Genomic DNA, 14,042 nt, shown 5'->3' with positions numbered 1-14,042 from the left:
TAAACAACCACAGTGAAGCAACGGGAAAATGCAGCTCTCGCCTATACAATCACAGATGCGTAAAATAAAAGAACTTAACTAGTGTGTGTGCGTGCTGTTATATGATTACTGTCACTGTGTACGGTCAGAAAAGACGATAGATAAGCGTAACCGTTGCACAATAACGCTATAAACAACCTGCGTGTGCACACTGAAAAGTTATTTAACTGCTGGCGAGCTGCAGCTTGTAGCTTCCAGCATTACTGTGTGTCAGTATAGTGTAGTGCAGGGGTCTTCAATCCTATCCGCAAAGGGCCAGTGTGGCTGCAGGCTTTCATTCCAACCAAGCAGGAGCTACACCTGATTTCACTTGTTTAATCATTTCACCCTCGTCTCCAATCAACAATCAAGTGAGCCTCCAATTTGGCTGTAATGAAAGCCTGCAGCTACACCGGCCCTTTGCGGATAGGATTGAAGACCCCTGGTGTAGTGTAACGCAGGGATAGACCTCAATCTGCAGAGCTCCGGGTCACAATCTGTACCCAGCCGGCCGGATATTTTTCTATAGCAGTCGTGTGGCCACTTGAGGTAACCCCGTATGCATTCGTTTAATGGTTTTCTGCGTATTAAATCTCTCATCTCATTATCTGTAGCCGCTTTATCCTGTTCTACAGGGTCACAGGCAAGCTGGAGCCTATCCCAGCTGACTACGGGCGAAAGGCGGGGTACACCCTGGACAAGTCGCCAGGTCATCACAGGGCTGACACATAGACACAGACAACCATTCACACTCTCATTCACACCTACGGTCAATTTAGAGTCACCAGTTAACCTAACCTGCATGTCTTTGGACTGTGGGGGAAACCGGAGCACCCGGAGGAAACCCACGCGGACACGGGGAGAACATGCAAACTCCACACAGAAAGGCCCTCGCCGGCCACGGGGCTCGAACCCGGACCCTCTTGCTGTGAGGCGACAGCGCTAACCACTACACCACCGTGCCGCCCAGTTACAAAATTATAATAAAGCGAATACGTTATGATTTATTTGGTGTATACTGATGAAGTTATGGTTTGTTTTTTTGCTAAGAAAAGGATGGCGGGCCAGAACTATAACGTGGCAGTGCGCCACTTTAAAAGCACCTGTGGAGAACACTGATGTAATAATAGCCGTGTTTCCATTAACCCGCAAGTTGAAATTGCGAAAAAACAAGTACAACCCCGATTCCAAAAAAGTTGGGACAAAGTACAAATTGTAAATAAAACCGGAATGCAATAATTTACAAATCTCAAAAACTGATATTGTATTCACAATAGAACATAGACAACATATCAAATGTCGAAAGTGAGACATTTTGAAATTTCATGCCAAATATTGGCTCATTTGAAATTTCATGACAGCAACACATCTCAAAAAAGTTGGGACAGGGGCAATAAGAGGCTGGAAAAGTTAAAGGTACAAGAAAGGAACAGCTGGAGGACCAAATTGCAACTCATTAGGTCAATTGGCAATAGGTCATTAACATGACTGGGTATAAAAAGAGCATCTTGGAGTGGCAGCGGCTCTCAGAAGTAAAGATGGGAAGAGGATCACCAATCCCCCTAATTCTGCGCCGACAAATAGTGGAGCAATATCAGAAAGGAGTTCGACAGTGTAAAACTGCAAAGAGTTTGAACATATCATCATCTACAGTGCATAATATCATCAAAAGATTCAGAGAATCTGGAAGAATCTCTGTGCGTAAGGGTCAAGGCCGGAAAACCATACTGGGTGCCCGTGATCTTCGGGCCCTTAGACGGCACTGCATCACATACAGGCATGCTTCTGTATTGGAAATCACAAAATGGGCTCAGGAATATTTCCAGAGAACATTATCTGTGAACACAATTCACCGTGCCATCCGCCGTTGCCAGCTAAAACTCTATAGTTCAAAGAAGAAGCCGTATCTAAACATGATCTAGAAGCGCAGACGTCTTCTCTGGGCCAAGGCTCATTTAAAATGGACTGTGGCAAAGTGGAAAACTGTTCTGTGGTCAGACGAATCAAAATTTGAAGTTCTTTATGGAAATCAGGGACGCCGTGTCATTCGGACTAAAGAGGAGAAGGACGACCCAAGTTGTTATCAGCGCTCAGTTCAGAAGCCTGCATCTCTGATGGTATGGGGTTGCATTAGTGTGTGTGGCATGGGCAGCTTACACATCTGGAAAGACACCAATGCTGAAAGGTATATCCAGGTTCTAGAGCAGCATATGCTCCCATCCAGACGACGTCTCTTTCAGGGAAGACCTTGCATTTTCCAACATGACAATGCCAAACCACATACTGCATCAATTACAGCATCATGGCTGCGTAGAAGAAGGGTCCGGGTACTGAACTGGCCAGCCTGCAGTCCAGATCTTTCACCCATAGAAAACATTTGGCGCATCATAAAACGGAAGATACGACAAAAAAGCCCTAAGACAGTTGAGCAACTAGAATCCTACATTAGACAAGAATGGGTTAACATTCCTATCCCTAAACTTGAGCAACTTGTCTCCTCAGTCCCCAGACGTTTACAGACTGTTGTAAAGAGAAAAGGGGATGTCTCACAGTGGTAAACGTGGCCTTGTCCCAACTTTTTTGAGATGTGTTGTTGTCATGAAATTTAAAATCACCTACTTTTTCTCTTTAAATGATACATTTTCTCAGTTTAAACATTTGATATGTCATCTATGTTCTATTCTGAATAAAATATGGAATTTTGAAACTTCCACATCATTGTATTCCGTTTTTATTTACAATTTGTACTTTTGTCCCAACTTTTTTGGAATCAGGGTTGTAATAGAAAGATGTGAATTTTGATAAATATTGCAAAAAAGTTCTTCTGCTTGCATGAGGTGGTTTTTCGAACGATTCGATAAAAGAATATTTTGCAAAAATTGAAACAGAGAAACATTTTTCGCATGATATGAAGAGCAAATAGAAACGCTACCTTTCTGAAAATAGAGAGCTTTGTAACAGTTATGGTGAGAGGTGAAAACCCAGGTTTAATCCCAGAACATCATTCAAGGGAAACGCAAACCATTCACAATTGTGTTCTGTCAAAATGTTGAAAATATCGTTTATCTTTTGCAAAAAAACTACAATGGAAACCTGGCTAGTTTTAGAAACTTTACATTATGGTAAAGGTACTGACTGCAAAGTCATCTGAAATTTAAAATTTGTTCATAGTGCATGGCATTTTCCCATGTCTCGCAAGAACAAGATCATGCGGACGAGACGTGATCATTTTGATATGCTGTGGGTTGCTTTTCTCCATTTTGGAACTGTTTTCCTCCCTCTTGAGGTAAACAGTATGGCCCTGCGGAAAGAACCAAGCGTGAGGAGCTTTAACGAATTAGCATAACTGTGGAACTGCATCACACCAAGATAGCGACGTGCGGAAAACATCGTGACTCTACATCGACCTGCGAGAGTTTTAAGTCGTAGGGATGTAATTTGTGGTTGAAATTTGAGAATCGATCCGTGAAACAAAAGACAAATCTATCTTTTCTCTCGTACTACTTTTGTGTTCTCGTTTCTTTCTCTGTAAGATCAAAACATTAGGTGTATAACTCCATACTCGCGACTGTGGAGTCGAGCCCATGCATTCTAAGGCTAAGATAGCTAAGCGCTAGCTGGAATGATTTCTATCCAGAAAAATGACATCATCTAACCTTGCTCTATCTTGTAGTTACACTCACTAGGCAGGTTTTCTTTTTCTTTTCCGCTGGCTTTTAGCTGGAGAGAGAGCGGAGTCCGCCATGTTTGCCCATGCCGACTTGTTTTGGTTAAAAGTTGGTCAAACGCTCCATGGTGGTCACGTGATATTGTTGCTCAGTTGCTTTGGTAACCTCTGGAATCGTAAAATACGGGATGCATTTTATCTCGGCAAAAAAACGTACACGTAGGATCCACCGTGTGTGCAGCAGCGAAACATCTGGAAACGCCAACAGCAATAGGAATAGAACATTCTGCCCAGAATTCAACTTCGCAGTCAGAAGATTTAAAGTGCCATTCCACCATTGGATGTATTCTTTGGCATAAAATACAATATATTTTATGACATGACTAGACAGAGAAATCTTTTAGCTTCAAAATGATATATCAAACATAATTTTTTGACAACGACAAGTATATTAATTTTGCGACCAAAGTCACCTACCCTTTTAATTTCCACGCGGTAGTGAAACGTGATGTCATCGGCAGGTTCCCCTTCCTGTGTACCACGTCACGTGTGACGTGGCACAGATTATCAGCAATGGCGGATAGAACGCGATTTCCACTTGTCGATTGCTGTGCCGATATTCACCATCGACCGTCTCCTTTGGGCATCACTCGCTATTTTCCTTCGCTTCTTTTCCGAAGCTGACAATCGCGTTCTATCCGCCATTGCTGATAATCTGTGCCACGTCACACGTGACGTGGTACACAAGACGGGGAACCTGCCGATGACATCACGTTTCACTACCGCGCGGAAATTAAAAGGGTAGGTGACTTTGGTCGCAAAATTAATATACTTGTCGTTGTCAAAAAATTATGTTTGATATATCATTTTGAAGCTAAAAGATTTCTCTGTCTAGTCATGTTGTCATAAAATATATTGTATTTTATGCCAAAAAAATACATCCAATGGTGGAATGGCACTTTAACTGATTTATCGGACTGATTTTCATGTTTAATAAGTGTCTCTAAATTATGAATCATGGAATCGTTTTGTTTCTTTCAGGCAACTGGGAAAGAAATCTCGTCAAATAACGTAGCTTTGTTTAGCATGAAAGCAGGTTTCGCAGTTTTGACTGAAAATAAATAAATAAATAAAACCCATAACAGCCTTTTCTTGTCACTAAATATATAATAATCTTCAACCACTGAGAAAACGATTCTCTGTCTATAGGCAACTCTGGCTTTTCATGTCATCATGAGTGTGCTGAGAATTGACGAGCTGACAAAAGTTTGGAATAATCTCGATGGGGGTCTCTGTTCTCTCGAGTGTTCTCTGCTTGAGTTGCTGTCAGCTTCATCAAAACACGTCCCAATTGCTTCAATCACATTTTCTTGTAAGAGGAAAAAAATAAATAAATCTCTGCAGCCAGCCATGACGTCATGACATGATCCATACGGAGCACGTTTCAAGCTGATTTTAACTTGGACATTTTAGCTTTATATACAGCTTAAAACATGCTCGGTGAATTACCCCTTTTCCACCAAATCAGTTCCAGGGCTGGTTCGGGGCCGGTGCTGGTTCACAACTCGTTCTACTTGCGAGCCAGTTGAGAACCAGTTTGCTTTTCCATAGCTCGCAGTACTAAGTGGAGCCACGTCATTACGTCGCTGTATACGTCAGTTACGGCGCTACGTTTACATAAACCTTGGCGCGAATATCAAAGCAAAAACAACACGGAAGAAGAAGAAGCAGCAGCAACAATAATAATAATAATAATAATGGATGACTTCGCGTTTGTACAGCTGCTGCTTCTCGGCGCTTAAAAATGGCGATCTTTCGCGGTCTTCTTGTTGTTGGTCTTAACAACTCCGCCCCCCCGCTAACGTAAGCGGTTCTTTCCTCTGGCCCAGCAGAGAGTTGGTGCTAGCCTGGAACCGGTTTTTCTGGCCCCAGAGCCAGTTCTTTGTCAGTGGAAACAGAAAACCCGGTTCCAAACTAAGCACTGGCCCCGAACCAGCCCTGGAACTGCTTTGGTGGAAAAGGGGCAAATGTGAAGCTCAAAGTTGACTTCATTAAAACCTTTAAGCCAGTATCTCACTGGGCTGCGACAGCGTGTGACAAATTGCGAACGTCATTCGCGAGAGAGTTTCAGAAGAGTCTTGAAACATTCGCGGGGCTTCTCACACTGCAAAAAATGGCCTCTCAAAAATAAGAAATAAAAGATTAAAACAAAGCATATTTGCTTGAATCAGGTGAAAAAAATCTGCCAATGGAACTAGTCAAATTTGACTTGGTAAGATTTCTTAAAGTAAGATGAAAAATCTAACCTGTTTTTAGATGAAATAATTCCAAAATAAGATTGGGGAACTTATTATGCGAGATCTGATTAACTCAAAATAATCAAAATAGTTCTTATAACAAGATCGTACTTCTTACATTTAGCCATTCAAGTCATTTTTATTTATTTCATTTTAAGGGTATTTCACTTAAATTCATGACAAAGTCTTAGCAGTAAAAACTGAATTTAAGATAAATATACTAATATTAGGATTGTTAAATTCTACAACTAAGCATTGCTAGCTTAAAAGATTCTCCTTTTGTGACCTGTAATTAGTAAAATACTAATAAGACTAATAAAAGTCAAATAAGACTTTTCCAAGACTTTTGTCTATACAAGATTTTCAAAATGGACTGTCTAAAAACTAGCCTTTCTAGCTAAATGAGGTTTTGCTTGTTGGGCAATTATGTCTTATAATCAGGGTGGCTAGATGTTTTGACTTGAAAATAGACAAAATTCCTAAGATTTTTATTTTTTGCAGTGCAATTTCCTCGCATGAGTCGCAAAGTGTCGCTCCTTCATCGCTGAAATTTTGAACGTGTTCAAAAAATTCGTGCGACACAATTTCTCTCAAAATAGCCTCAAATGCGTCGCTGGTGTCGCAAAGCCGTCGCAAACCCTTCTCAAGTCAGTTTCTGTGAGACAGGAAGTGCAAGAGTATCTCACTGGGCTGCGACACAATTGCGATAAAATGTGCCCGAATCCAGGGACACATGTCGGCCCGGGGGCATTTTGAGTTATTGACAGATTCAGAAAGGACAGTTTCTAAGCTTTCCAATGATGCCTTCCATGTGGAGATCTGACAATATTTGAAGAATGTGTGGCCTTTTGAAAGTGTATACTTCTTAAAACAGAAAAGGGAGAAAATCGCCCTCAACGTTTTCCATCTCAGCTACTCTGGGTGCAGGGCGGGCACATAATGCTGCTCATTTGCATGATATTAAGGAAAGCCCTACCCCCTACGAGCTAGCACGATGCTACTTTCATGTAAACAAAGATCACCACGTCAATTTTCCTTCCATGCAAAGTATGCCCAACACAATTATGAAGTACAAAAATAAGTCCTAAAGTATACTTAAACGTTTTGTGGTTGAAAAATTACTCACACCGTAAGAAAGAAAGATAGCACGATGATGACGCAACTAACACAACGCTAGTTTCATGTAAAGCCTCGGTCACAACCGGCCGTACGTGCTCCTACGGCCGGTCTACATGCAAGAAACGCACGGAGGGCGCGTGTGAAACGCACGAGAGCGCGCGCGTGTGACGTGCTGATTTTCGAGCCGCAGACCGGCCGCAGAGGTTCTTTGTCATGTCAAACAAACTCTACGGGCGCTTACGTTTTTTTTCAGGTTGCAAGACAAACTTACGGCCAACGCACGTCTTTCTCCACGAACAAAAAAAAAAAACCGCAGCGATTTGGGAAACGCCAAAAATCACACGGCCAAAAAATCGTACGTCCGGTTGTGACCTAGGCTTAACCAAACCACAACACTCTCCGTTACATGCAAAAATAACCACACAGCCTTAGATTAATAAACTTACCCCATCAGAAAGAGAAACGGCGCCTTGCACACACCAATGCCTCCGATGGAATGTAATTCTAGCTTCCTTTTGGTTGGGTTTTTTTTTGCTAGAAATGGTTATCTCCAATGTAAATACCATGTGTCTGTTTGCTTCGCGGTGTTTCAGCTCCTCTGCGCTCTGTTTAGCTTGCTCATTCCATAGTGAAATTACATGCCTGTATGCAGCTTAAGTAGCCACGAGCTCAGCTCGTATCATACAGCTGATTCACGAAAAAAAAAAAAGACTTAAATCATCATGTGAATGGCCCATATGGTAATTTACCCACACCCCCCAGCAGGCTACAGTCCTGACAAAAACGAGACAATTTGCAACAAAAAATGTATGCTTTTCCAACAAAACAATCGATTATCTGAAATACTGATTGCATTCTTCAAGATCTCAACTTGCACATGATGGAGAAGAAAAAAAATGCTTCTTTTGCGATTATCTCGGATTCGTTTCGGCCGACGTGTCCCTGGATTCGGTGAGGCGTCACAAATATGCAAATATCAATTCAGTGTGATTCCAAGTGAAAATCGTCGCTAATTCGCATATTTTATCGCAATTGTTGTGTCGCAGGCTGTCGCAGCCCAGTGAGATACTGGCCTTACTGACGGTTATAAAATGGTCATAAGTGCAGGTCAGGTTTGTTTTGAGCCACAAGCTATAACTCTTACTAACATCCAGATATGAAGGAGACGGTGAGAAAAACAGCACTATCAGCGTCCTATATACAGGAAAAAGCCAGTGGGGTTTAACACCGATACTGATTTCAATATTTGAGGATTTTAAATATCAGATAATTATACAGGAGGCTGCAAAAGTAGGCATACAGTATTGAAAAACAAAACATTATTTTATTGATTATACAAACCTATCAAGAATAACATCAATAATAAACATATTAATCCCTCAAATGTTCAAACTGTTTGCCCTCGGTATTCATACACTCCACGAGTCGAGTGTGGACACCCATGCACACTCGGGCACAAAGGTCTTTATCAGCATCAATTTCCTGGCAAGCCCTCCCGAATGAACTGAATCATGGCATCAACAGAACGTGGCTTGTGTGCAAAAACCCTATCTTTTACACATCCCCAGAAAAAGAAGTCCATGGGGCGAACGTGGTGGCCAGTCAACGGCTCCCCGACGTCCAGTCCACCTGTTGGGAAATTCTTTGTCAAGTAGCTCACGCACATTGAGTGCGAAGTGCAGTGGCGCCCCATCCTGCTGAAAGTAGAAGTCGTCCTGCTGCTGTTGTTCGCGCGTAATCCTTACCGTATACCTACTTTTGCAGCCCCCTGTATATCGGCCAATCTTTCTTTTTTTTCATTTTTTTCCCCCCCGGAAACACAACGTAAAGATTTTCCTTTACATTTATGTGTAGTCTTCACCAAGACATGTACTTTAAAAAGGAACTTGTTTTATCGTCATAAATAGTACTTTGAACAACTAAATATATTGGTATAGAAGTCAAATGTATAAAATTACAAAAAATTTTTTAAAAACTTAGCAGATCTACTCTGGGTGGCACGGTGGTGTAGTGGTTAGCGCTGTCACCTCACAGCAAGAAGGTCCGGGTTCGAGCCCCGTGGCCGGCGAGGGCCTTTCTGTGCGGAGTTTGCATGTTCTCCCCGTGTCCGCGTGGGTTTCCTCCGGGTGCTCCGGTTTCCCCCACAGTCCAAAGACATGCAGGTTAGGTTAACTGGTGACTCTAAATTGACCGTAGGTGTGAATGTGAGTGTGAATGGTTGTCTGTGTCTATGTGTCAGCCCTGTGATGACCTGGCGACTTGTCCAGGGTGTACCCCGCCTTTCGCCCGTAGTCAGCTGGGATAGGCTCCAGCTTGCCTGCGACCCTGTAGAACAGGATAAAGCGGCTACAGATAATGAGAGAGAGATCTACTCTGCTTGGGTCAGCTGATTGTTGTGATTTGTGGCTTTCCAAACACGCGTCTTTCCAACTGTGGAGTTGCTATATGTCCTCTGGTGGACAAACTATGCAACTACAACACTCATCACATGGTTGAAGGATCCATCTTCTGTCTCCTTTTCTTTTCGGCCATCATATATCTGCAATTAGCTCATATCTCAGTTCCCTGATTCGGCATGCTAATTGATCATTCGGGCTCTACTTGTAACAGTGCTGATAAAATGAAAGGTTTCATCCAACAGAATGGTCTGTTTGCTTTGAATGATGGCGGTGATGTTTAGTCACACTGGTGAATAGGACTGCATTCTTTACTTGAACCACAAAGATCATCTTGACTTGAAACCGTCTTTCAGATGTTTTGAATACTAATATGATCTTTGATTATTCTTCCTAACTGTCCTATTTCCCAGCATGCCTTGGAGTTGCAGTTGGCGGTGGCAAATGTGCTGCAGTTGTTGGTCCACTCTGAGAGGAACCAGCAGGTGCTGTGCGAGTCAGGTCTGCCATCACGCCTGCTACAGCGCTGCAGCTGTGCCATGAGTGACGAGGAGCACCCACTACACCCGCCGCTGCAGAGGACGTTCGAGAGGCTCGCCTCACAGAACCTACAACCTATGGCTCTCCGGTCAGTCTAAAACCAAGCAGTCTGGAAAAATTTCCTGATAAATATACGTAGCTCTGCATTATTCGCTAAAGGACTCGGACACGAGGACCTAGATATCTTTACCTCCATCATACAACCCCTGTTCTAAATTGAATATAATACAAAGACAAGATATTTAATGTTTAAACCGAGAAACTTTTTTTTTTGGTAAATCTACAATCGTCCTGAATTTGATGCCTACAACGCCTTCTAAAAAAGTTGGTACATGGGCATGTTTACCACTGTTATTACATCACCTTTTTCTTTTAACTACACTCAGTACACACTTGGGAACCGAGGACACGAATTGTTGACGTTTTGAACGTGAAATTCTTCCCGTTCTTGCTTGATGTCCGACTTGAGTTTGCTCAACAGCCTCGAGTCTTTGTTGTTGTATTTTGTGCTTCATAATGCACCACATATTTTCAGTGGGAGACAAGCAGGCCAGTTTAGCACCTGCACTCATTTATACGTAGCCATGCTGTTGTGACACTTTTCTGGATGGCAGCATGTGGTGTTCCAAAATCTGTGTGTACATTTCAGCATTAGTGGTGCTTTCATAGATGTGCAAGTTAAGTTACCCATGAGCACCAACACACCCCAGACCATCTGAACAATCTGGCAGGTCCTTTTCCTCATTACCCCTGAAGACACAATGTCCATGATTTTTCCAAAAACAGTTTGAAATGTGGACTCGTCAGACCACAGCACATTTTTACACTTTGCGTCAGTACATCTCACATGAGCTTGGGCCCAGAGAATTCAGCCGCGTTTCTGGAGGATGATGTTATTTGGCTTTCACTTTGCATGGTAGGTACAGTGATGAGCTGTGTTTACTGGCAACGGTTTTACGAAACGTTCCCAAGCCCATGTAGTAATACCCTTTATACAGTCATGTTGGTTTTTAATGCTTGGCCGTCTGAGGGATCAAAGGTCACAGGTGTTCATTGTTGGTTTTCGGCCTTGTTCCTTATATGCGGAGATTTCTCTGGATTCTCTGAATTTAAAAAAAAAAATTTGGCGCTATTTGCTTGTGCAGTTTTTTGAAAGTGTTCAACCTTGCCCCATCCTTTCTCGTGAACAACTGAGCCTTTCCCATTGCGAGTGAATCCTTTTACCTGTAGAATGTTCCAAACCGGTGGATTTTGTTGTTTGTTTGTTTGTTTTTGAGCATTACATAACTTTCCCAGTCTTTTGTTGCCTCGTCACCTTTTTTTTTTTTTTTTTTTTGGAACGTCTTACAGGCATCAAATTCAGAATCGAGTGTATATTTACAAAAAGCAATTAAGTTTATCAGATTGAATATTAAATATCTTGCCTTTTGTATGGTATTCAATTGAATATAGCTAAAAAGGATTTGCAAATCACGGCATTCTGTTTTTCATGTATGTTTTACACAGTGTTCTAACATTTTTTTGGAACCGGGGTCGTACATTGACAGCCTTTAAGATAAATTATTTTATCTGATGGATCGCAGGTGGCTCATCATGGAGCATTTTTACTTTTATTATTTTGTCCTAAAACAGCCATTTCTTTTTCAGCTTATTTGTGTGGCAGTCTGGGAAACTCCATCAGATGTCACTGTGTTCAGAATTGAATTTTTTTTTTTCCTGATTAAAAAATAATAATAATAACTGATGCCTCAACATAAATATACTTGAGCAAAATGACACGTAAATGTTTTTCAATGTACTTTGAGTGGATAGTATCTCCATCCTTGACTCTTGTATGCTGCGTAAATGGGAATAAAAAATGTATGTATATATATTTTTGAGAGTTAAAATCGACCGCAAAGTTGGCATTTGAGCTGAGCCAGCCAGCCCGGAGTGCGTGACATCGGGAACCAATTTTAAGGCCGAGGCCTTTTACAGCTACAGACCAAAGTCATATAAATAAAAATTTACGGTGAAAGTAAGAAATGCCGTTACTGACTTGCTCAACTAAGACTGATTTGACTTCATTGATTATGGGTTCACTCTCATTAAAACAGGATAGGTGTTCTAACTTATGCAACATACATGTACATGCATGCATTTTCACTGATAAAATGTAAAAGGCTAATTAAATAATCAGATGAACTGAGACGATCACATTCTGAAGCAAATTAAATAATCTTATACCGGTAACTTAAACACACAATACAAGTTACATGTATTAATCTAAATGCAGGTAAACAACGTGTTTTTTTTTTTTTCCTTTTTAAATCCAAATGAGAGTCGGCGCTTACCCGTCTGTTCTCGCTTCATTAAGGCCGACCCTGTGGCCGATTTGTTTTGAAACAATCTGACTTTCAGTTGTTCGTTCAGTTCTCCGTTCATTCGCTTCTTCCATGTAAGGGCGAGATGGCAGCAATATCCAGTTTAGAAATCAGACAGCTGCTCCACTCATTCTCTCCATACTGTGTACTCCGCCATTACTGCTCGGCTCAGGCAATTACTAAAACCCGGGATGGAACGGGATGTCACTGATTTTAGCAACAACCCTCAGCTCACGCTCCAGGAGGACTGGTGCAACTGAACTTACTTTCCTTTAAAAAAATAAATAAATAAAATACTTGTAGTTTTTTTTAAATTGTTGGTACTGCTCCCTCTTTCAATACGGGCTTATAGCTAACACTCCTCAACGGATCAGAGGTCTCGTACGAGTCTTCAGTAAAATGTGCAGAGCAGAGTAGAGACCACTTCGTAGGCGCCCAGTGTGCCCGTGAACTTCTCACAAAACGCGTCCAAATCTTTGCAGTTTGATCATACTTGAGCCATGAATGCAACATGCACCCGCCAGAAGGTGGATTTAGTAACACATCTGCGTGTCATGGCGATAAATTAGCTCAAAATGGAGGATCGGAGTTGCAGTCAGCTCTGTGTTTTCGTATCGCGGAAATGGCGATGAGACCGATAGACTTCCTGCTGTGACGTTACGGACGTCAAGGTCGTTCACTCAGACCGCTACCTATATAAATCACTTTAATCGTAAAACTTACTATCTTAGATTCATTGTTAATGCTCAGAACTATTCCTGTGCCATTCTTGAGGTCTCAAGGCATTTATAAATGAAAGTGAGGCCATGGCTCTGCGTATCTGCTTTAAGGAGCTGGTTCAGGCTGCCAAAAGATATTGAAAGCTTTGCTAGCTAAGAATGCTTTTCCCACCGATTTGAACAATATTTGTCTAGTTACATGCTGTAATGAAACATGCCATCTAATCAACTCAGTTTGTGATCAGATTATGACTGGCAGAAATATCTGTGAAGCTCCTACGTAGTCGTCGTCATCAAAACAAAGAAGAGCGCTTACATACTCTGTAAAGAGTTAAAATGCTGTATTATTATTATTGTTTAAGCTGTATTTTTTTTTTTTAATCATGCTACTGGTCACATGACTAATTTCAACCAGCAGTAAATAACATCCAGGATTGAGTCAGTTAAACTGATGACCGCAATATTCAACGTCTACCAGTAGAGGTTTGCTAATTTCTAATTCAGTTCAAACTTTAGTCGTCATGAAACAAAATAAAGCTTTTACTTCTGTTTATTGTTTGAGCTCAAAGAGAGCACACAGTCTTTCCCATAGCTACTATCGTAACATCACAATTATTCAAATTTTACTCATCCACGCAGTGTGGCGTTGACGAGTGAGATTATTAAAAGTCAGCTCTGCTCCTTATCTGTCTTTGATTCACTGTGTAAATAAAATCAGCGTGTGCCTGATTATCCAAGCAGATCGCTGGCACTCAAAAGCTCACAGCGCTTTCATAGCAGGCTCTTTGTGTTAAAGCGAGAGTGATCATATTAGTCAGGGTTCGGTATTTAAAGTTGTCCGTGGATTGTCTCGAAGTACATGGTCAGATGAGTGTTTTTAATTTTCCGCACGGCTGCTCGGCTCTGATGGAGGACGTAGACGC

The 14,042-nt window shown here is 41.7% G+C and overlaps 1 protein-coding gene across 4 annotated transcripts in view; it reads left to right on the top strand.

The window, feature by feature from the left end:
- Positions 1-14,042, top strand: part of wdfy3 (WD repeat and FYVE domain containing 3) — a 306,723-nt gene that overhangs the window by 142,598 nt on the left and 150,083 nt on the right. For all 4 annotated transcript variants that reach the window (XM_060907259.1, XM_060907258.1, XM_060907257.1 and 1 more), the window contains one exon: positions 9,911-10,125. In XM_060907259.1, the coding sequence (XP_060763242.1) occupies positions 9,911-10,125 (215 nt within the window). The remainder of the gene's footprint in view (positions 1-9,910; positions 10,126-14,042) is intronic.

Source organism: Neoarius graeffei, chromosome 24 (assembly GCF_027579695.1).
Source record: "Neoarius graeffei isolate fNeoGra1 chromosome 24, fNeoGra1.pri, whole genome shotgun sequence".
Lineage (NCBI taxonomy): Eukaryota > Metazoa > Chordata > Actinopteri > Siluriformes > Ariidae > Neoarius > Neoarius graeffei.
The sequence above is the reverse complement of the archived record's forward strand: the minus strand, read 5'-3'. Positions and strand labels throughout refer to the sequence as shown.